This window comes from Petromyzon marinus, chromosome 29 (genome assembly GCF_048934315.1).
Source record: "Petromyzon marinus isolate PM22_M1 ecotype Great Lakes invasive population chromosome 29, UKy_Petmar_22M1.pri1.0, whole genome shotgun sequence".
NCBI classification, from domain to species: domain Eukaryota; kingdom Metazoa; phylum Chordata; class Hyperoartia; order Petromyzontiformes; family Petromyzontidae; genus Petromyzon; species Petromyzon marinus.
In genome coordinates, this window is record NC_133695.1 from 9,712,676 (window position 1) to 9,736,569 (window position 23,894).

The window sequence follows — 23,894 nt, forward strand, 5'->3', positions numbered from 1 at the left end:
GTAGAAATCGGCTGATATAAATAACCACGCGATAAGCCACTTCGTTGAGCTAAAACTAGTTTTAGTTTAAATGTACGTATTTTCTTTATGTGCACTGCTATCGTAGACCAGCTGGAGCGACGGTTGCCCAGAGGTTAGCACACCGCTCGACAAATCCAGCGACCCCGAGGTTGGTTTCTGGCCATGTCCAACACCAATTCGCACTGACCAGCCTGTTGAAGTCTGGTCGTAGATCCCCCATAATCGATCGACGCGGCGTCGGGGAGGTCTTCATCCAGCTGTGTATTGTGCATTATATAATGGTAAATCAATGGGCTCACGGTAATGCGTCTATGAATTCTAATCCAAGTCAAGGCTGACTCATTTTCCAGAAGCCCGCAGTCAATAAAATGGGCACAAAAGTCACTTTACTCTATCCACTTTTTTTACTTTTGGATTAACCAGCAGCCTTGGCAGCCATCACAATGAATACCTTAATGTGTAGATATTTTCCTATTAACTGCTAAATATACCATTTCACGTAACTGTGTTTTTCATATTTGTTATATTTAAAAAATCCATTTTTAAATAGAAAACATACTTTCCATTTCACTGAAGTGACTTTACCGGTAAAATAGAGGAATTCCGGCACACCTCAAAGGGCAGCGATTAAAAAAATCTGCCGGGGCTCATGCAGATGCTATAAATGGTCTCTCTGCGTGCAGCTGACTGAAGTGGTGCCAGGCTGTGGCATTGAGAGTCCGGAGCCTGGGGAGAATGGGACCTCTGTGCTGTGCGGTGCATTGCCCTGGGTGTTCATTGACTACCGTACAGTAGGACTCTTCTCACCCGTGACCCAATTACCCGCGGCGCCATGTAACTATCGGCAGGAGTTCTTTGCCGAAGGAACACTCTGTAAGGTCGCGCTCATTGCACGCAAGGTGCTTGCCACGGAATGAATCACAACACGTTGCTGATCTCGTCAAGGAGCATGAACCCCCACGCGAGCTCCGGTCATCCTCGCAAGCAGAAACTTTCGCGCTTCTGCCACCATCTGGAGCGCTCTTCCTTCCGATATTAGGAAGCCACCGGAGCAATGCACTTTGATATCTAGATTTAAAACTTATTTCTTTAGAACTGCCTTTTGGTGTTTAGTTTTGTTGTCCTTCCCCTGCACCTCCAATTAGCACGGTTGGCTACGTACGGTGCGAAAGAAGTTCAACGTGATACATACATGCATGCGTAAGTTCCACGAAAACTCCTATTATCCAATTTTTTCACGGAATTAAGTGGGGGGGAAATGTTTTGGATAATCTCACGGATACGAGGATCTGTAATGTCCACATCCTTCATTCTCGCGCGTAAGAGGAACTTTACTGTACATGGAAGTGTGCATGCAGGCCTTTGTTATGTTTGGAGGCAAGAGAAACGCTTCGTGATTGATTTATAGCAATAACAGCTGATCTCAACACCAGCTTACATATGTTAACAATATGTGTGTTTGTGTGTGTGGAAAAGAAGACGCATATGGCGAGCGGTGATGCAGTGTGGCTCACGCAACTCTGTTATGAACCCGGTGACCTGGATTTAATTATTGGCGATTGATAACATCAGTGAAAAGTCCCTTGGCTCACTCACACTCAAATAAACACCTGGTGCAATGTGTAAAAAACTGTACCAGCAATGGGTAGACAAAAGGTAGTGTTGTTGTACCAATGCCAGGTCTTAATAGGTGCTCACCGATACCACGTGTCTCATTGGTGGTTCATCGACTGTATTATAACCCAGGCAAACTGGCATTGATTCCCGACCATTTGCAACGTCAGTGGCAAATGGTGACTAAAATTGCCTTGTGTTTCCCCCTGGTTGACTCAACCCTTAAATCGGTACACGATTACGGTGCGTTGATATCGTGGCTGGAGAGGCAATGCGGGCTAAATCCTGCTTCTGACAACACCATCCTTGTATGTGCTGTCATGTCATCACCATGCGTGTTCGCGAACAGAACCTGCCCCTATTGGTCTTTGCAGGTAAATCGTTTTTATTATATTTGCGCATACACAAATACTGGACTGCACGTACATTTTATTGTGTATACACTATATAGGTGTGCGACTTTTAGCTTTCATAAACTGGAGGGAATTTGTGTCGTTAGCGAGCACCTATACAGTATTAAGGCCAGTATTATCGCGTGAATGAGCGATGTGTCATTTCTTGGTGGTGTTTCATTTTTTTGGCTGGCTCCACTAGTGTGAAACCTCCGCCAAGACTGAGATAACATTTTCCACTGCTATTGTGCATGGCCTGAAATTGAACTTGGCTCACTGGGATTATACTGCACTGATCTAGCTGTTCGCAGCACTGCCCTAATGCAAACAGATAAACCAGACAAAGATATCCCATAATTATAATAAAGGTTTTTGGGTTGGATCGCGTTATTCATAAATGTGTCGTAACCCTCCACCACTCGACACGGCCAATCAGCATGGCCAATCAGCAATGTGTAAAAACGGTAAAAAAAATATCCCACGAAAGATATCCCACATAGCCTGTAACATACCTTTGGGGCAAGTGCTGTTAGCGAGCACCTATGAAAGCTGGCACGGCACACGATGGGGTGGGAGGCCAGCACACCGCCCGGCGGGCCTTTTGTTTCGCGAGTAGCGATGATAACACATCGCACCAGGTACTCACTTGAGGCTGAGTCGACTTTGGGGAGGGCCAGGAGCGGTTCAGATAATCGTCACTGCTGTTGACCGTGAGCGGGAATTGAACTCGGGTCGCCGGGCTCAACGTTCAGCGAACCCAGTGTTAACATTGACATTGTTCTCAGACACACACACACACACGCAACGTATACTACAGTGTATTCCCACACGCATTACATAACCTGCTCCACATTATTAATCCTGTCGTTGAGTGGCTCAACCAGTATCCATTGTAACTCCCCAGTGTTTTTTTTTGTTCTTGAACATTTGACAAGCAGAGATTTTTTTTTATATATATGAAAATAAACACGCAAATAAAAATAAAGTTACGCAATCAGCAGGCTGGGCATAGAGCAGAGCAATAGATACACGGTAAAGGTGCAGCGATGCAATTTCTCACTCACACGCACTCTGCTGGCGGAGAGGCCTCCGCTAAGTGGAGGTGTCGAGTGCCCCTCCAGGAGAAGGTATTTTGGCCTACTCCTTCACGCTGACAAAGTGTCTTGCAAGAGGTGGAGGTGCCCACACTTTACCCCACCACACGCCACCTGCCTTTCTATTCCTGCTGGGTGGACAGAGGTGGCGGTGGTGGTGGTGAGCTTGGTAAGGGGAGGTGAATTTTTAGAAACGTGTCCATTCAATAAACGTGTCCGTTGCTGCACTGGGACATCGGTTCAAGCGGCAACCTCTGGATTGCAAATTCATCATCAAGACGGTCACGTTGGGTGGCATAGTGCCTGTCAGCCGCTGTCACGGCTAACATTAGCGAAAGTTCATTCGTGTCTAGTCCATTAGACTTTTTTAAAAAATAATTTATCATTACAAAAAAAAACTGCACGACCTCATGCTTCATTCTAGAATCCAAGCTCAAGTCCTTCAATTTAGTGTTGCTTACGAGTGCCGATTTTAAATTTAAATATATATTTTAAAAGCTCCTATTTTTACTCCGTGACCCACATGCTCCACTGTTTTGTACAGCATAGTGAGAACTGGCTGCATGTAGATGGCCTGTGTATCCCAGTTGCAATTGAGATGCTCGGGGAAAAAAATACGAGAGAAAAGAAATCACATGCGGAGAGAATTTCCTTCGCGGTTAGAACACCGCATTACAATCCCAGGAACCACCGTTTGATTCTTGGCTGCGCACAACACTGGTGGGAAATAGTGTCTGATCGTTGGCCGTACCGCTCCATAGCTTGACTGCTTAAAATTACCACCTAGTTTCGGGGCAGGCATCATCGGCAAATGGAGGGAGACAAATGTGGCCAGGCAGAGTAAGTGCCCTTACCCACACCGCTCCCCACCCCCTCCAGCATGTGCCGTGCCAGCGTTAATCGGCACTTGTTAACGGCGCTGGCCTTAACAGAACATAGAAGGGGAATTTTTATTTTTATTTTTGTGCGTGCATGATGGAATGTTCCTTCTCTGCCGAGAGAATGCTTTCCGGTGACCCTCTTTACTAGCGGTTGAAATGTTAACTTTGGTGGTTTTGTCAGCAAATTGCAGGACGCGCCTTTGCAAGCCGCGCATGAATGTCTTCCTGAATACATCAAAAGGACCCGAATAGATGTCACAGATATGAATGTCTGCAATGTTTCAGTAATAAATCATTTTGGAATTTTTTTAAAGACGATAATTGAATCAACTTTCCACTTTGAAGTCTTATACAAGGTACATATATATGAACATATATATGATGCCTGCAATATATGGCATATGTCCACATGAATACACTCTAACTGCGATAAAATCACTACGTGGCTAGCCTAATTGTTAGTACATCTGCCAGTCGGGTTAAGCTTGCATGGGCTGGATAGAACCAATTTCCAAAGCCTCTCTCTAATACTGTAGTTCCTGTATCACATTTCAAAAGCAAGTCATATACATTCAACAGTGATGTTATAGTTGCAGTGGCATTATTTGCAAGAGCAAATTAATGTTGGCTGATACTTAATTACAACATTTACAGGCAATATGTACTATGAAGTAAACCAGTTAGAGTATCGGCTTTACACATTACCTCTTCACTATGCCTCTTTGCCCTACTTTGCCTATCTTGGCAGAACGCTTTCTTACCTAATCACTCACCCACAATCCCCCCCCCCTCCCCCTAGACACGAAAATGAAAGGCCCAACCTCTGGAAATATACTTCTCTGCTTCGTAATGAATAAGAAAACAGGTGATAATCATCCAGTTAACTGGAACGCGAGCTAAAGCCCTCCATTCACAATGCCAGTGGGATTTGACTACACCCATCACTGATAGGTGTCTATAAAGTGAGCACCAACCACGTTGTGCAAAGTCGGCAGTGGTCGTTCTATGAACGTACTTGGCCTTGCAATGAAATGTGGAATTCCATTCCAATTGCTCATTTCAGAATGTGAGATAAATGGGGTTTTTTTTCTGCACATTAGACATATTTTGTTTCACTTGAAAACGCGTTTTACTTTGGTAATTACATTTTAGCAAAAAACGTAGTTTTATCATTATTCATTGTGTGACTCAAGCGAACACAACGACTCTCATGCTAATGCAGTAGTGTAACCCCGATACCATGGTTTGTAAACCGTGGTGTGGAATCGATACCACGGCATTTAAAAGCTACCTGTGTAACTCTTGTCGCCACAAGAGGGCGCGTGTAAGAATGGATACACAGACACACAAACATATGCAGAGATGCAGCCCTGCAATTTCTTGTTCGCGCCATTGCTTGTAGAAGGGCGTCCACTAGAGGGCGATCTACAGAGCCCTCTCGAGAGTACTGTTGAACTACCCCGCCCTACTGGCAATACATCTTGGAAAGATTGGGAGTATTTACGCTTTACTCCACACGCAATCTGTCGTGTACCCATTTGTATCGCTGGATGGACAGGCACGGGGGAGTTTAAGAAACGTCCCGTGTCGAGAGATCGAACGTCCAACTATCTTGGATTGCAAGTCCAGTGTGCTAACCCATTGCACCAAGGCAGCATTCCAATGGAATACAATACTCGGCCGTATGTACACTTATACAGTATATATATAAAATTGATATTAAACAATGTACAAATATATATCGCTGTGCATGTTTTTTTTGTGTTTACGCAGAAACACACACGTGCACAGAAACGCTGCACTATATTGACCACAATTCAAATTACGCAGTCACATATGCGCTGCGAGAATAGAAGTCGCTTTAAACAAATATTGTTTTTAGCCCTGCACCAGATGTTTTTTTTTTACTTTTCAAACCAACGAACCATTTTAACGATATTTTGTGTTACGTGTCAAATGATCGCCGGTCAAAGTCGGCCCCGGGTTTAAACGAATGACATGTCCAGTTTCAACAGGCGAAGGCTGCTGTAGTTGTCCCATATTCCGAATATAAACCACTGTATGTGCTGTACCCCGATCCTGGTGTATAGAGTGGGTGGGAATTTACACACCCGTCTTAAAAATATATATATATTATGGATTTAGGAGAGGTGAATATGAAGTGATGTACGGAGTAAGGGATATTCATCCCCTTGTAACAATAGAGGAGGGCTAAGTGCTGCAGTAGATTAGTGGTCAGTGTGTTTTGTTTTTGTTACAATTTGGCGCCGTTAACTACAGTTAACACCAGTTCGAGTCCACATTGTGGACAGACATTTCTGCGGGAGATGATCAAAGTTGTGCGGCTTATCGAGTTGATTTTAAAAAGTCTGAAAACTCACTTTGTGTACCGTGGCATGTGCATCACACGTCCAGCGTAGATGTAAATCCACTGCTGGATGATGGACTCCCCTCAAAACAGTGCAGACTCTATGTGGGTTACTTGACCATACTTCACCACACTGGTCAGTGAGGGGGGTGGGGGGGGGGTTTGAAGGCGTGGAACAGATTTGAGGAGCACACAGAAGTACTGTACAATAGATGTTGCTACACTGCCATCTGCTGCCTGCTACATGACCACCTATCAATCTGTCATGCACGAGACGAATGACGCCTGTGGCTATTTTCCCACATCGCGTACGTACACATTACTCAGTTATTGTGTTTATTCCAGCGGCGATATTATGGCGTTACAGTCCATCTTAACGTCACTGCAGTCATTTGTATCAGAAGGAAGTTCTGTGAGCACTCTATATGTCAATTAAAGATGAATATGCTGCATTAGAGGTACAAGGGGAGTCATCACACAAACATAGCCGTCTCTGTCTCCCGAGTGTTGATTTTCACACCCAGCACAAGTGGTCATTTAAGGCTGAGTTAATCCACAGGAGTCCAAAGATAGGTCCGTATACAATGACTACATACTGCTGATGCTGCGAATAGCCAGGAACTCAACGCAGATCACTGGGATGACAGTACACTCACCGCTACACCATCGCTCCCCAAACAAATACAAAGATCCCCCATACAGCCTTCAGCTGGATGTTGGGGCAAGTGCTCCCCACACACCAACACACAGAAACACAGCGAAACTCAGGGAATCCTTAATTGCCAAAGACATTGAAGGTTAAATAATCATCTTGTTGGTTTAAGATCAAAGTCTTTCCCAGCTCCTAATAAGGGTGGATTTGTCCTCATTTCCATTAACAGCCGGCTAGGTAGATGGTCTAAATTCAAGATTTTTTTATCTTGAGAACCCAAGCTGTACAAAATATATCAATAATTGTATCAGATTCTTTAAGAATGATGGACTGCGTCAACCCCCGCCAACGATTTGAACTTGTAAGCTTCTGTAAGCACAGAGCTATAACCACAGTGCTGCTACTGATCTAGACTGATCTAAATGAGGGCTTTATGCCACAATTAGCACAGACTCTACAGAATGAACGCCATGACTCACAGTCAGAACGTTACAAAATCAAACCTCAGTCTGGAGTCAACTCAGCAAAAAGTTCCCGCGGTGTTGATAAAAAAAAAACCTAAACGCCATAAATTGTAGGAAGCCAAGAGCGGCCATGGCATGGAGAGGCTCGCGCCTGCTGCCATGGGAAAGTTTCCGCGACGGTGTTGGCTCAGTGCTCGTACGAGCAGGGACAGAGACACTGCCACTCTTTGACTTTGGCGTCTATCACGCACCCGAGAAGAGCCCGCGAGAGCCCATCATCATCATCATCTCTCACGCACGCGTCGCCACCCTGTCGCGGCGCCGAGACGAATGAATGGGAACCCCATTGGGTGTGTTACTCACTGTCGGGACGCAAACTTATCATGTGGACCTCCTTGGCGTAGTACTCCTCCTCGCTGCGCTCCCGCTCGCACGTGGCTGCCCGGGCATTCGCCTGCTCCACCAGGAGGTCTCGGGTGCTGTTGAAGAGCGCCAGCACCTCGGGGCTGGCCGGCTCCTCCGAGCCCGGCAGGTCCGGAGGACTCGTCATCTTGAGCTTGCTCAGGATTTGGCCACGGATGGCCTCGATCCTCTTGCGCTTGAGCAGGTCCATGTCCATCGAGGAGCAGTAGGAGAGGCACAGGCAACGCAGCACGTAATCCATGAGGACAATGCAGAGGAGGCTGCGACAATGCATGGTCTCCTCGAAAACGGTGGTCCGGTTTGTTATATTCGCGTGGCGGTTGATGCTGCTGTTCTATTTAAATTCCGTGGAGTGTTTGTTGTATCATATAGAGGCAGCAGAAAATGCAGTGGGCCCCTACACAACTGGGCTGGAAAGGCGACTCGCTAACACTGCTAAATATATTGCTGCAATTATACGTCAGGCTTTATCACAGTAGAGGTAATTACCACTGGCTGGCTGCGGTGCTATGTCATGCCAGAAAAAAAGTATTTGAAATAACTTAGTGGATCAGCCGTAAAGTTTCACAAATTGTTAGGTCTATAATGTGCTACAGTATATGTACGGCGATATCTGTGAAGGTTTCAAATGCCAGAGTGACTAGTGTATAAGCTACTGATTTGTACTTCCATAAAAGTTAACGGCTCAGTTGGGATAACTTATTAATGTTAAACCTAACGCTCGAGAGATATCCAACACTTCCAAAGGAAAAAAAAAACCCCTAAAATAACGCCACACTTTTAAGATATGATAATAATGAAAATAATAAATACAAGTCGCTGTTTTGCCCTGATCGGCAGCTTAAGTCTTCGAGGCATGGGTTTGAGCCACAGTGCGACTCATTGTGTGCGGCCGCCTTGCTTAGCAGCTTGAGCAGCGGTGGTCCCAGGCAATGGAATATTTCTCCTTTTGACCGGGGTGCTGAGCAGCCGCAGCAGCAGCAGCAGAGAGAGAGAGAGGAGGCGCCTGGGTTTGTTTGGGCTGTCGGGGCTGGGTGAAGACTGCAGGAAGGTGGCGCTTCACTCAGAGGAGAAGGCTCGCAGGGGCTGGGTTTTATGCTGTAGTCGTGCGTGGATGGGGTGGTGGCAGAGTTGAGCTTTCGGAGGGAGAGAGCGTGTATAGGCTTTTTTTTTAAATCGCGTGGTCTCGCCAGTTGTTGCCAGATCAGAGGCTAGCCTGTGAATCTAGAAACTTCATTCGGGGAACTTGAGATTTTGGATGGGCTTTTTGACTTTCAGGATTTTTGTACCAATCTGTTAAGTGAGTTTCACACAGGGTTTTGCTGGTCTGGGTGGTTTTGGTGATCAATTGTCACTTTGAAAGATGTTTTGAAGATGCATAGGGATTTTCCCCGAAGTTTTAGTTTCACATTTTCACTCAATAAAAGTTTTTTGTTTACTTAATCCAGAGGATTTGATTCAGTGTAACTGGCATCGAATAACTCACAGAGCAGATACACTTAAGAGCGTTGGAATAAATCCAACCGTTGAGCCCAGCACAAACACGCACGGATACCAGTATGTTTAATATACAGGGTGATCCATTTATAACTACGCCACTGAATTTATAATAATTTCACCATGTAATGTGACGCGCAATGTTCCCAGGCGCTTGCAGAGAGAGAAAGAGAGAAAGAATCAGAGGCATGGACATCTTTGAAAAAGAGCCTCATAGCTCATCGAATTCCTCCAGCCTAAATACAAACTCTTCTGATTCTGAACCACAGACGAGCGAGCGGGACAAGGCAGCAGCCAGGCAGTGAGCCGACGCTACCACACAATCGCCCAAGCTCTGCTGTCCTCTCTCTCTATATATAAAAATGAGTGTTTACATATGGGAGGAAACCGAAGAACCCAGAGAAAACCCATGCGCGTGAGCGAGTGGGGCAACACTTTATGCCACACAGGTGGAGTCAACATTTGCTGTACCGCCGTCTCCTGACTTGTCAGGGTATAGCAGCCTCGACGCTTGTGGGGAGGGAGTTTCACAGCGTTTGTGCGATTCGCCTGCCGTCGCCTTCACACTGCTGGGCTAAATTCCCCTCCTAGGGGCCGTCCATGAATGACGTCACGCACCTAGGGGGCGCGGGGGGGGGTCAGACATTTGTGACGATGTGTGACCAGGGGGGGTGGAGGGGGGGGTTTGAGAAATGTGACGTCACATCAAAATGCGCAACTTTAAATACATATAGACAACACGTTCTACTTGATTATCTTGACTTTTTTAAATAAATGTTTTATCCTACAACATCAGAGTGCAGCGCCACATTAAATATGCACTACAATGACAATAGTTTAAAGCGATTTGAAGCATGTTTTTTTTTTGGGGGGGGGCAGAGCTTTATGACGTCATATTTGAGGGGGGGGGTCTGACTTTTTGTGACGCCGTGTGACGAGGGGGGGGGGGGGTAAAAAAATCGTCCAAAATCGCGTGACGTCATTTATGGACGGCCCCTTACTTTCTTCACAACAGCCGATTGAATATTGTGAAATGAGACAGCTCCGAATCTTGCAGAGGGCAGTGTAAAATGATCTACTACGCATGCTAAGATTGGTGATGCGACGCATGTAGAAATTTAAATATACTGTTGTTTTCTTCATAATTTCTCACTATCTGTAAATGGATCACCCATATATATTTTGAAACCATGTGCCATACCACAGATGGGACAGGGGTTGTGCTTACAGCCGCACATGTATAATGGCCCGTTTGTATACCACCATAACCCGAATACAAACGGGTCATTCTACAATTTTTAGATGATAAAAATAAGTTGTGTTAAAACATATTTGCTTCAACATTCTGTAATGGATCTCAAAACATTGCTATTACCTCATATTCATTTTAACAAACCGGAAGAGATCGAGCTGAAGAATAGTTGTTTAGCTGTAACATAATGCAAATTAGGTAAAGTAGCACACATTTACAACCCCGTTCAGTGGTAGTAAATACAAAAGCAATGTTAGTATGTGTATGTGCTTTGCACACAGTACCACTTAAAATAAACTTACATTACTTGCGTTGCAAACAGCATCCCTCAAACAGAGGTCGAGCCTGTGAGTGATTTTTTTAAAATGTTAATTTAACCCACCTTGTGTCCCATCCCATGAGCCACAGCGCCCCCACGTGCGAGACACATACACCTCTTTTCAACTGCATAACCGAGCCATGTCGTGGCCGTGGCGAGCCAGCCGGGCTGCGGCACACCAGGCGTCAGGTTGTTTTTCCACTGCAGAATCCGACCCGTGCCGCGGACGTGGCACACAATGATCGAGTCGGGGCGCGTTTTACGTTAAATTCAACTTGCAACGTGCACCGCATTATCTCACTCTTGAAGACCGAGGGCGACTCGGAGGTGCGAGGAAAACAGTGCCAACAATTTATTGCTCCAGCTGTGGTCCTCGATATGTCAACATGCATTCACGTGGAAGGAAGACTGGAGCACCCGGAGAAAACCCACGCACGCTTGCAACGGGGCACCAATCTATCCCAATGAGATGAGATCCCGTTTGACACGTAGGAGGCTTTCGCGACCAATATCATCCATACTATAGGTTTTTGGGTTAGATCGAATAAATATAATTGTGTCGTTGAACCCGCCACCACCCGACACAGCCAACTCGTGAGGTTTGTCACGTAAACAGAACGTGGCCAATTCATTACCAGTACAGCACACCGGTGTGTTGGAGAGCAAATCCACAACATTTACAATCTGAGTACGACGTTTCGCCAGCAATTGCAACGAGCTTCATCAAGCGACAGCCAGATTTGTGGAGAAATCCTCCTGTTTCCTAAATAGAGGGCTAGATGTGATGTTGTCACTTGTGAGCCCTTCTTGTGCGTAAAGGGGGGGGGGGGGGATTAATGAATGCACATCAATAACAAGCTTTGGTTTATTCATATGATTATACTTCGTCCAAATTGTGTTGCACTGTCTTCTGCTGGCAAGCCAGGGTGTGGCACCTCAATGCCCACTAGAAGGGAGTTCCGCAACGTTTTTTTTATTTTTGTGTGATCCACCAACCCTTACCTCCACAATGCTGGATCGCGGGCGCGTGCACCAACACCGCAAGGCTCGTGTAGGTAACGTGGTCACGCTGTGTCCCCACAATGCACTTGGCTTCGAGACAGTTGCATGTGCCCCGTGAGCCCTAGCGTATCACAGTTTGAGTCAACTTCTTTTGCGCCGTACCGTGGCCACCCGTGCTAATCGGAGATGCTGTGATGCCATCCAGCATTCTCAATTGGCCAAATGGCAACGCCCAAACTGGAAACAGCATCGTGCTTGAAGAGGTACACGAAACAGGGGAAGACTATAAATTAAGGACATATAAGAAATTTGAATAATCGGATAAAACTGACTAATATCAAGAACAGAGCTGAATAAAAAGCCATGACCGCCAACGTATTTGAGAAAGGCTGTGGCACATAGAGAGAGAGAAAGAGAGCTTTAATAATTCAAATGTTGCGTGTGAATTAGAAACGCGGATATGAGTGCCACTATTGTGAGATCCTCTTGTCCGCTCCTCAACTCATTTCTTGACAACTGCTTTTTTGTGTTCAGTTTGTTATCGTTCCTCCGCACCTCCGATTAGCATGGTTGGTTACGTACGGTGCGAAAGAAGTTCAACATGCATGCATGCATTTAACGCGCTGTTTTCTGTGGATAATAGGATTTTTATTTGCAAATATAAACTGTGAAATAATATTTTTTACCTAAGTCTAATAGGATATTATGTGGAATAATTAGAGCCATGTATAATAGGAGTCACAGGTCTGAGGATGAGAGGAGACTCGCTTTAGACAACAAACATACGTTTGGAAAGGTAAATGTATCAATGTTGAACTTATACGCACCGTACGTAGCTAACTGTGAGGCAATACGTAGGAATATTTAGCGAGCACCTATTAAGGCCAGCACAGCACACACAAAGAGGCAGTGTGACCATAACATTCCCGACCACGGCAGCAGCATCCCTATTGCTGAAATGCACACACTGTACCAGGCCCCCGCATTTTATGCTGAGTTGACTGAGGGGAGCTGGAGTTCTTGACAGGTTCAAATACTGCTTGCCACTCGTGTTGTGCTTGGCTAGGAATCAAACACGGTTCATCGAGATCGTAGTACGGTGTGAAATTCAATGTACAGCTGCTTCCCACACGCATAATTGCCTTTTTGGCCAAATACAGCAACTCTGAATGTGCCCGATCTCGTTGCATCTCAAAGCTAATGAGGGTCGAGCCTGGTTTACTATTTCTTGGGTGAGTTACCACCGGTGCCACACCACGTGTTGGTGACATCGGAGCTCCGGTGGCTGCGATAGAAGACAGCGGGAAAGTGATGCATGCAGTCCACAGACACATTTAGTCCACTGCATGTATGCATGTTGAACTTCTTTCGCACCGTACGTAGCCAAGTGTGCTCATCAAAAGTGTGGGGGAAGGACAACAAACTAAACACCAAAAAGCAATGCGTTGTCAGTGTAGATTTACAAGTGCATAGCTTCAGCGGCTTCCCAATATCGGAAGGGAGAGCGTTCCAGACGGCCACAGAAGCACATTTGATAGTGCGCGGTGCGGTGACCGTCTTTGTTCGATGGCCAGCAGCGAAAAACTGCGAGGATGACCGGAGTTCGTGCGATCGTTCTTGCTCATCGACGAGAGCTCGTGTTCCTTGATGGGACCGACTGCTTTGTATGTACCGTATCGATGCTGAACTTCTTTCCCGCTGCACGCAGCAAACCGTGCCAATCGGAGGTGCCTGTGCATTGAACGTATCCCTGTGGAGCTTTGAGCGTTGCCCTCTCATGCGCATGTGTTGTATCCGTGTTCTTCAGTTTCCCTCCACACACGGGCCAAACACATAACACTTTTTCGTGGGATTGCACTGATATTGGTGATCTTGATTGCGATTCCTCGCCATGCGCACCGCTGGCACGTTCTACCCGAACCTGCCCTGAGCCCCGCCTAGGTAGACTCAACCTGAAAATAACTCAACCTCGATGCACAGTGCAAGCATCAGCGTTGGGGAGACAAAGACGGCCAAGAGCGGTGCCGGCCACATCACCAGTCTGGTGCAGTGCTAACATCAATAGGTGCTTGCATACAGCACGTCCCCTTACAGTATGCTACGGTCACATGAGGGGGATTTGTGCATTGTATGTGCGAATGGTTTTGAGCATTGTTAAAGGTCAAACAACAACAACAAACATCCGCCGCTTGCCACTTAACGGCAGTGATGTCACCACGGCGCTTGCGACAGGCTAAGTGCACTTTGAGGCCAACGTGAAGTGTCGAAGGCTCAGTGGCGGAAAGTCATGGGACAGACACAGCAGATGGTCCGGGTTAACGGACTCAGATGAATGGCAGATGCACCACCACCACCTGTGCGCCGCACTGTCCCAATTATTTTTAATGTTTATGCCAGGCTCTTCTGCTCATTGTTGTGAGCGTCACTCCTCTACCACTCCCTTGTTGGAGTAAGAACGCCTCCAACTGACCAGCAGCACCCTTGATAAGCCTCCTCCAACGAGGCTGATCATTGACACCGCTCCCACCAGCTTCAACACACATTTGCCCGCAATGTGATGGGGGCTGTAGGCTGTATTTCACAAACTTGCATCATCCGATGTTCTGCCACGCTATAGTCTCACGTGAGAAGCTATGACATCGTGAACTTTTAGTCCGTTGATTCTTTTAATAGGTAATTGTTTTAATAACTGTGCAATAGATTGCCTTGGCATTTCTACTGAACGATCATACATACAGTGAGGGAAAAAAGTATTTGATCCCCTGCTGATTTTGTACGTTTGCCCACTGACAAAGAAATGATCAGTCTATAATTTTAATGGTAGGTTTATTTGAACAGTGAGAGACAGAATAACAACAAAAAAATCCAGAAAAACGCATGTCAAAAATGTTATAAATTGATTTGCATTTTAATGAGGGAAATAAGTATTTGACCCCCTCTTAATCAGAAATATGTCTGGCTCCCAGGTGTCTTTTATATAGGTAACGAGCTGAGATTAGGAGCACACTCTTAAAGGGAGTGCTCCGAATCTCAGCTTGTTACCTGTATAAAAGACACCTGTCCACAGAAGCAATCAATCAATCAGATTCCAAACTCTCCACCATGGCCAAGACCAAAGAGCTCTCCAAGGATGTCAGGGACAAGATTGTAGACCTACACAAGGCTGGAATGGGCTACAAGACCATTGCCAAGCAGCTTGGTGAGAAGGTGACAACAGTTGGTGCGATTATTCGCAAATGGAAGAAACACAAAAGAACTGTCAATCTCCCTCGGCCTGGGGCTCCATTCAAGATCTTACCTCGTGGAGTTGCAATGATCATGAGAACGGTGAGGAATCAGCCCAGAACTACACGGGAGGATCTTGTCAATGATCTCAAGGCAGCTGGGACCATAGTCACCAAGAAAACAATTGGTAACACACTACGCCGTGAAGGACTGGAATCCTGCAGCGCCCGCAAGGTCCCCCTGCTCAAGAAAGCACATATACATGCCCGTCTGACGTTTGCCAATGAACATCTGAATCATTCAGAGGACAACTGGGTGAAAGTGTTGTGGTCAGATGAGACCAAAATGGAGCTCTTTGGCATCAACTCGACTCGCCGTGTTTGGAAGAGGAATGCTGCCTATGACCCCAAGAACACCATCCCCACCGTCAAACATGGAGGTGGAAACATTATGCTTTGGGGGTGTTTTTCTGCTAAGGGGACAGGACAACGTCACCGCATCAAAGGGACGATGGACGAGGCCATGTACCGTCAAATCTTGGATGAGAACCTCCTTCCCTCAGCCAGGGCATTGAAAATGGGTCGTGGATGGGTATTCCAGCATGACAATGACCCAAAACACACAGCCAAGGCACCAGAGGAGTTGCTCAAGAATAAGCACATTAAGGTCCTGGAGTGGCCTAGGTAGTCTCCAGACCTTAATCCCATAGAAAATATGTGGAGGGAGCTGAAGGTTGGAGTTGCCATACGTCAGCCTCGAAACCTTAATAACTTGGAGAAGATCTGCAAAGAGGAGTGGGACAAAATCCCTCCTGAGATGTGTGCAAACTTGGTGGCCAACTACAAGAAACGTCTGACCTCTGTGATTACCAACAAGGGTTTTGCCACCAAGTACTAAGTCATGTTTTGCAGAGGGGTCAAATACTTATTTCCCTCATTAAAATGCAAATCAATTTATAACATTTTTGACATGCGTTTTTCTGGATTTTTTGTTGTTGTTATTCTGTCTCTCACTGTTCAAATAAACCTACCTTTAAAATTATAGACTGATCATTTCTTTTGTCAGTGGGCAAACGTACAAAATCAGCAGGGGATCAAATACTTTTTTTCCCTCACTGTATGCAATGTTGCGTATTTGTGTGTATTTATAGCCCGGGTGATTCATGCAGGAATCGTCTTCTAGTGCTGCAAATCTACCCTGGACTATGACTTGGGAATATTACAAGTCTACCAATGGTCAGCTAGAGTGGCTGCTCATTGGTAGTGCAGCACGAACACACGCCAGGCAACTGCAGACATGAACACTACCCCATTGCTGATGGGAACGGCGATACATTTTGACTTAATTGCAGCGTTGTCTATGTTCTCGAGAATAAAGCGTGGCATTCTCTGAAAAGTGAATTGTGAAACGCCTTTTAAGAGGTTACATTTTGGAGTCTGAAAAGCCTCGAAGAGATGAAGTTCCTGAGCCTGTAACAGAGTCCTGTACCCCAGTGTACTCTCTGATGACACTCTGCAGACCGCACACTTCAGGCTGCAAAACATTTTAAGCCCTTGCAATTCATCAATGCAATTGTTAGCGCTTGTTTGTGGTGCGGGTTTTTTTTTATGGAGGAAAGAGCAGGGGAGCCCACGTGTGAGTTATTAGGTTGGTCTCTGCCAGGCTAAACGATTCAAGCGGGCTTCGTTGCAGAAACCTCGTTGTGAAAGTGCTCCCTTGCTGGTTAGGCGCTGCCTGTTCAACGCTCATTCCACGGGCTACTGTATAGATGTCGCTGTCAGTACATATTCAACATCACTTTATCTCTGCAAAAAAAAAAGCTTGAGCCCCCTTTCAGCGGGCGACGGAGTCTGCGCGCGTGAACATTACGTACGGCTCTATGTGTATGCGGACCCAAAGGGGATATCAGTTTGGCAATTCAGGGAAATTTGTTTTAAGCGGAATTGCGAGGTCTGTACTCGTAAACCCACCACTCTTTCGTTCAACCCAGAGGAATCAAAGGCAAAAAAAGCCTAGTTCGTTGCCAACAAATTTAGTGTTCGGCTTGAAGGCCCATTAACATCGTTCTCCATCAGCAAAGGGCTATGGCAACCGTTAAAAGAATACAGCGAGAGATAGAGTTAGATTTCGGTAGGAGTTGCGGCAAAGTCCCATAATCCCCGACCCACAACGCCTTTCATTTATTTATATTAAAAGTCGCTGACGAAACGTCTAGACCCATTGCGAACACAATCGCCGCCTCGAGGTGCACTGATCCAAAAATGGGAAGCGATTGACCGCAGGCGTGAAAGACTGCAAGTCGTAATCAGTTTTCGAGGACAGCGGAGGGTGATGAGTTTCAGAGTTTAGCAGCACAAGGGGGGGGGGGTGTCAGATGAGTAAAAGCGCTGCGTGTGGCAAGTCAGCAGTGAAACACAGTTTCTGCATGGAAAGATGGATAAAGACGAATATCATGATTGGGTCGACGGACACGTGCGTGGAGTAATGTGAGAGACTTCGAAAAAGTCACGCCCAGTTTTCCAGCGCTTGGAAAACCAGGCGATGCCGGAACAGATGTATTTGTGAAAGTCCAAAAAAAACATGCTGACATGCCAAGTGGCAATGAGTAGGCAGTACAGCAAATGGATTCCTAGTGAACCTGTCTGTGCAGACCTCTGAGCGATAATCCCTCACGGGTTTTCTCCATATACTCAAGTTTCCTTCCACATGCAACACACTCCTTAAATATGCAATTGATCAAATATCGAAATGTAGCACCCACACGAAAGTTGATTAAAACCCAACAATGCTTTCCTGGATTTTTTTTTTATCATCCAGCAATTATTGGATCCACTGTTGCTGATGATAATAGCAGACAGTAGAGTAATAGCAGTAGTGCAGCAGTGATACATGTGTTTAAAAGACAGACAATACTGGATCATAATGACCTAATTCGCAATTATAATACGTAGATTTGTTTGCAAACGGCAGATGCCCAGATCCACGAATTCGACGGAGGCATCGTAGTGATACACTGGGCCTGCTCCTGACGCGGATTGTCTGGGCTTCACCACCTAAATGTTAAAATTCTAGTTGTTGCTCTGCATCTACATCAGCAGCCATAGGAAAGAAGACGATATGTTTGCACATTACAGTTCTGTTGATAAATAATACGTGCTTACAACAACACTATGATCATCAAATTGTCTTCCTGTTCAAATGGACATTAGTGCAGCGCTCATCTTTGAGACAGCTGAAGAAAATCCAGGGCCAATTGGCTCCACAGGACAGCCATTGTTGATTTCTGACAACTTTCAGCTATTTTTTTTTGCACTCACCCCGTGGAGGAATTAATCGTGCTGCATGAACCCCTGACAATGATTTGAACTCTCAACCTCCCGATTGCGAATCGAGCGATGTTACCAACAGCGTCGTGCGGACGGATGTATTATTGTACATGCAGTAATTGGGCAAACGTTATTCCATTCGTTTTTTTTTAATGTTACAATTTGTTTCCTAGCTCTTATTTCTTTAAATAACCTTCCCAGCCCCCCCTCCTCTTCCTCCGTGCCTTCCAGGAATCAGCTTGGTTCTCGATACACCCCCAGCTCATGTGCCCTGCTAACACACACACTCCCACTCTTCCAGCGGAAATTAACCGAAAAATAAACCCGCTATGAAAGAACACCCTTCCTTGTTATGCCATGCTTTCAAATTAGGCCGGTTATTAGACTCCGCATAGCCCTGCAGAGTAATGTCTCTACTTTTTAAACCTATTATCCATTGGCAGGTGTGCGAACAGAAAGGATTGAACTTGTTTGGGTGCACGTAAATGCACGCACGATTACAGGGGTTTATCAGAGCTTTGGAAAACACCAGAGGATCGTAGAGTTTATTGACACTGTTTATTGCAACGTGCGGTTCAGAAAGCTTTTTCCATTGCACGCTCATCCGTAATGTGTGGGTTGTGCCGATGTCAACCCCCCTTTGGTATCCTATGTGTTGTATACCTGAATCGTTTTGAGATTAAAATACTTTTGGAGAGAGGGGGATAAAAGTGCACCCACTGTGTCAGCCCCAGCCTCGAATAGTCTTGGGATGGTTCCACGACCCGAAAAAACACACGTGCCAGGCAGCACTGTATATTATGACATCGGCGTTGTGCTTGAACAACACAAACCATTGGGGTGGGGATATGACCGGAGCTGAGAGGAGGGAAAGGAGAGGCGGAGGGGGTGAGTGGGATGTGGGTAAGGGTTGGATTCCAAAAGCGAAATTATACCGAAATAAAATGGTAGGTTCCGAAGCTAATTACCAACACGTGTGTGCTGTGTTTCCCCCTCCCGTCCGCCTCACAGGATTTTACAGCATGCTTACATACTGCATGTGTAAACACTGCTTGCGAAGCATACAAAATGTGTTTTTTGTGGCGATACAGGCATTTGGAGGTTGCTTAATTCCCTCAAAAAGTTAATTGTAAACATTTAAAAGTGGCGTAACTTTAATCGTTTTTTTTGTCGTGACCACATTGCCATTTATTGGTCTTTAAAATAAAGAATGCAACCTTTCGATGGGGAACGCTTCCATTGTTTTGCCAACCGCAACGCCCTGTCCAATGTAATCCCCACACGCTGATCGTGTTGTGTAAGCCTCTGCAGTATTGTCCCAACACCAAATTCCCAGTGCTTATTGTTTTGCTTCTTCGCATATGTTTCCCATCACGATTGTGTGAAATGTCTCAAGATGATGTTGTATTTTGGCGCATGCTATCTGCCTTGTGACGGATAACCACCGTCCACATACAGGCAGCCATGTATGTGCACGTGCACGCGTGCATCTCCATTTGTGTGCAAAGACTGCCCCGTGGGGATACGTGTGCAGATGTGTGTATATGTGCACGTGTGTGGTGCTGGTCACCCACCTCCTCGTGTGCCGTGTCGGCATTCGTAGGTGCTCGCTAACAGCACTTAACCCAACAGTCTATGAAGGTAATACGGGGGGATCTTTGTCTTTGTGTGCCAAGGCTGCCCTGTGTGTGGATAGCTTAAGAATAATGGCTTGTACTCTGTGCTACTTCGTGCAGCACATATGTGAAATACCAGGGGGTATTGTGGGTTTGGGGATACAAGCATGAAATGTGGCATGCAGCTAGGATATGGCCAACGATTTTTTTTTATCTATTGGGCCATCACAGATTTTTCTTGGAGCGGAAGTGGCAACCATTTTTTTTAAGATGTCCTTCATCCGTTGAAATGTTGACTTCAAAGCACAGTTAGACAAGTCGAAAAGCTGGCCAAAAAACAGGCAGCAGAGGTGGTGTCAACCGACCGATGTTTTTGTGGTCAGAGAATTAATGTGACGACCACGGTAAAGACACCGTTAGACAAATTGAAGAGTTGGCCATTCGCACGCCAAACAGTGACAATAGACACCTGGATAGGTGCCAATAATCACTGTGGATCAACCTCTGCACACTTAGCAAAGGAACTCCAGCATTCTGTGCTTTCGGTAGCTTCGCCAGAGTCCACGTAAGACTGGTTGTGGTCTTGCTGTATGACAGGCAGGAGTGTGTAAACCAGGCTCGCAGAGAGCTCTTCACTCAGAAGAGTAGGAGCACTTGGCAACCTTCTACCGACAAATGGAGCAAACTCATCGAGCACACGAAGAGAGTTTTGCGTGTCAAGCCGGTCGCTGCTGCTGGTCCCAGGTAATGATCGCGGGTGCTGAGCTTACATCTTCCAAGCTGAGTGGCCACGGAACGAGAATAACAGAGTGTCTCCTGAGAAATAAGCTGGACAACTCCCTCCGGGAGGTGCGAAAGTTTGCCGGCGACTTAATGCCCTGCAATTGCGAGAAGGACTGTTGCAGGGAAGAGTGCATCTGACGTAATTGAGCTCTCCATTGCCACTGCCCAGTGGTCATTGTACAGGGACTCCTCTGCTTATGAACATTCGACCAACGAACTTTCAGAGATACGAATAAACCTGTCCATATGTCCAGATGCCTGTTCGGACTGATTGTCGTAAGTTCAATCGCCGCGCAATAGATGGCGGTGGTGGCATTAATATCTGTAGAATATGAAGAACCAGTGGCATCGACAGGAGATGATACAACTTTTAAAGCTATTCCCCGTGTTGAGTGTACATGCCATACAACATGTTTGGAATCGACAGGAGTAAAGTTGGACTTATGTCCTGTTACAGAAACAATGCATTTAATAGTATGTCAAACTATTGTAATTGAAAAAGAAGAATAGGTTTTTGCCCTTTCTGGCAATAAAACAGGTGTTAAGATGTTCAAACACCAAGTAGAAACTTTTTGCAAGGAATCAAATCTGCATTGACCATACGTACGTTGTGGTGAACATGTAAACAAATATGCTCTAATAATATATGCATTGTCCTTGCAATTGATTGGCCTACACTAGAGACAGCATGCTTTATGGCCTAGTCTCACTGGTGTCAGACCATAGAATGCCAAAAGGCGAACCGTACAAAGATAATGCACGTGTTCTATTCTTATTTTTCAAACTTTGATACTGGCAAAAAGGTCCCATAATACTTTTGTAATTGATCGATATACTGTTTAATCACGTGTGCTTTTGTTCCATACATTATCAAATTTCATATGTTTAAACCATATAACAAGGCCGTAATTATAATATATATTGGGGGGGGGACACATCCCCCCCCCAATATTCAAATATGCTCAAAATGTCCCCCCAAATATATTGTTATAAAATAGATTCTGTTTATATTATTGTGGTTATGGTTGTACTTTATTAATCCCTAATCTCTGCCATTACATACAATGAAACAAGAAAATATAAAAAAGAAAATAAACAGCAATGTAATACAATACACTATTAGACATTGTAAAAAAAAAAAGTCCATCCTATGGGTTAGTGATTTTTTAAAATATATTTTAGGCAGGAAATGGCAGGAAATTCGTTTTCAAATTTATATATTTTTTTTCTGGGGGGGGGGGGGGACCCCCAAACCTCCTGGAAGATTTGGTCCTCCCCAATGTTGACTCCATGACTACGGCCTTGCCATAGAATACGAAATGTATCAATGATATTATCTCATATCATCCTTGTACAATTACGGTATTATTTAAAAAATACAATTTAATGAAGTTTTCAACCCCACAAGTGGACCGAGTCTACCAGATTAAGGGAAACAATTACACGGATGGTGGCCCTCTTGAAAAAATAGCTGCCATACCTGCCCCCGGCAAAATCTGCCATGGCCCTCTTAACTGTACATCCTTCTGAGGAAATACCCCATCTCTGTGTCAAATGCGATGCTTGTGTCACCACGCTCACAGTGTATTCACATATCTGCTGCACTAAGAGTCTCAGTGGCCTGGATTCGATCCGCAGTCATTCCACAACAGTGCCAAGTGGTATTTTACAAGTCTTGGGCATTCCATTGGTCAACTCAGCCTTTCACGAATGTACTTGGTGCAGTAATCATCAGCAATGGAGAGAGATGAGGGTGGCTGGGCATTGTGCTGACCATATCACTCCGTTGCGTGCTGTGTTAGGTGCTCTCGAACAGTCCCTACAAGTGTATGGGGCTCAAGGGTGGATCTTTGTCTTGTTTGTTAGCTCAGTGATCGTGTCGTGCACAGCAAGTATAGGAGCAGACGTACGAAATCTCACAGAGAACATGATGCTCTCTGCATCACCCACAAACTCCACGTCCAAAGTGTATAATTACAAGCACGATCCACGACATGCATGTTATGCGAAATAGTCGAATGATAAAGGTGCAGCCCTGCAATTACTTGCTCGCGGCACAGCTGATGGAAAGGCCTCCACTGTGTGATATATATATACAGGCCCTCTTGGAAGAAGTGGCAGTACCCACGCTTTACCCATCCGCCTGCCTATTGTCAAGCTGTAGAATACATTCTAGAGTCTGCGAATATCAATCAGTTCTCAGGAGGTGAATGCGGCCGGCACTGATGCTGCATGGCTTGCGTCCCCGTACGTGCCCCACCGCTATCATCAGTCGGCTGCTAACAGCACTTGCACCAAACAGTCTGTAAGCCTAAATGGATAGGTAATCGTTGTATCCTTATTTGTGTGTGTGTGTGTGTCTGTGTGAGATCCCATTGCTCTCCCGAAAAGAATGGGACACCGGGCCAATGGGAAATCTAACACCTGCATGAGGGATTTTCTAAGCGCATTGATGCGACCACACGGGTGCACGCCCACCATTGAGTCCAAGCCGCCCCTTTAGCCAGCACTAAAACGTCTATTGGAACAAGTTCAAACGCCCGAGTTGGAGGTGCGCGTTTGGCTTCCTGGAATCTAACGTGACTGCATGACGGCTGCGAGGAAACTCTTTAGTAAGAGGGGGGAATTCACAACAGACGTTTTTTTTTTTTAAACAGTCGTTGTAAAATCACGAACTGCTCGGATGCTGTCATTCACCTGCATTGTGTCAGAGGATAGTTCGTGCACAGGTGTCCTTTGAACATTTACAGTAATGCGTTCTGTTTTGAACAACACGCAGCTTAGTGTCTGATCTCTTCTCTTCAATGCACACCGCCGATTTGGTCACCGCATATGCAATTGGAGGCTTTGGTTATGAGTTTGGCAAAGATAAAGGTGCATTGTTGTGTTTCTAAAGTTGCCAAAGAAAATAATACCATGATAATGAAAATGTTGTTGCATTCCTTTGGCAAACATCATATGGAAG

The 23,894-nt window shown here is 45.6% G+C and overlaps 1 protein-coding gene across 1 annotated transcript in view; it reads right to left on the reverse strand.

The window, feature by feature from the left end:
- Positions 1–8,982, reverse strand: part of LOC116947177 (transforming growth factor beta-2 proprotein-like) — a 36,405-nt gene extending 27,423 nt beyond the window's left edge. Inside the window, exon 1 of the mRNA XM_032962640.2 lies at positions 7,850–8,982. Within this exon, the coding sequence (XP_032818531.1) occupies positions 7,850–8,183 (334 nt within the window). The 5' untranslated portion in view covers positions 8,184–8,982. The remainder of the gene's footprint in view (positions 1–7,849) is intronic.
- Positions 8,983–23,894: the final 14,912 nt, after the last annotated feature.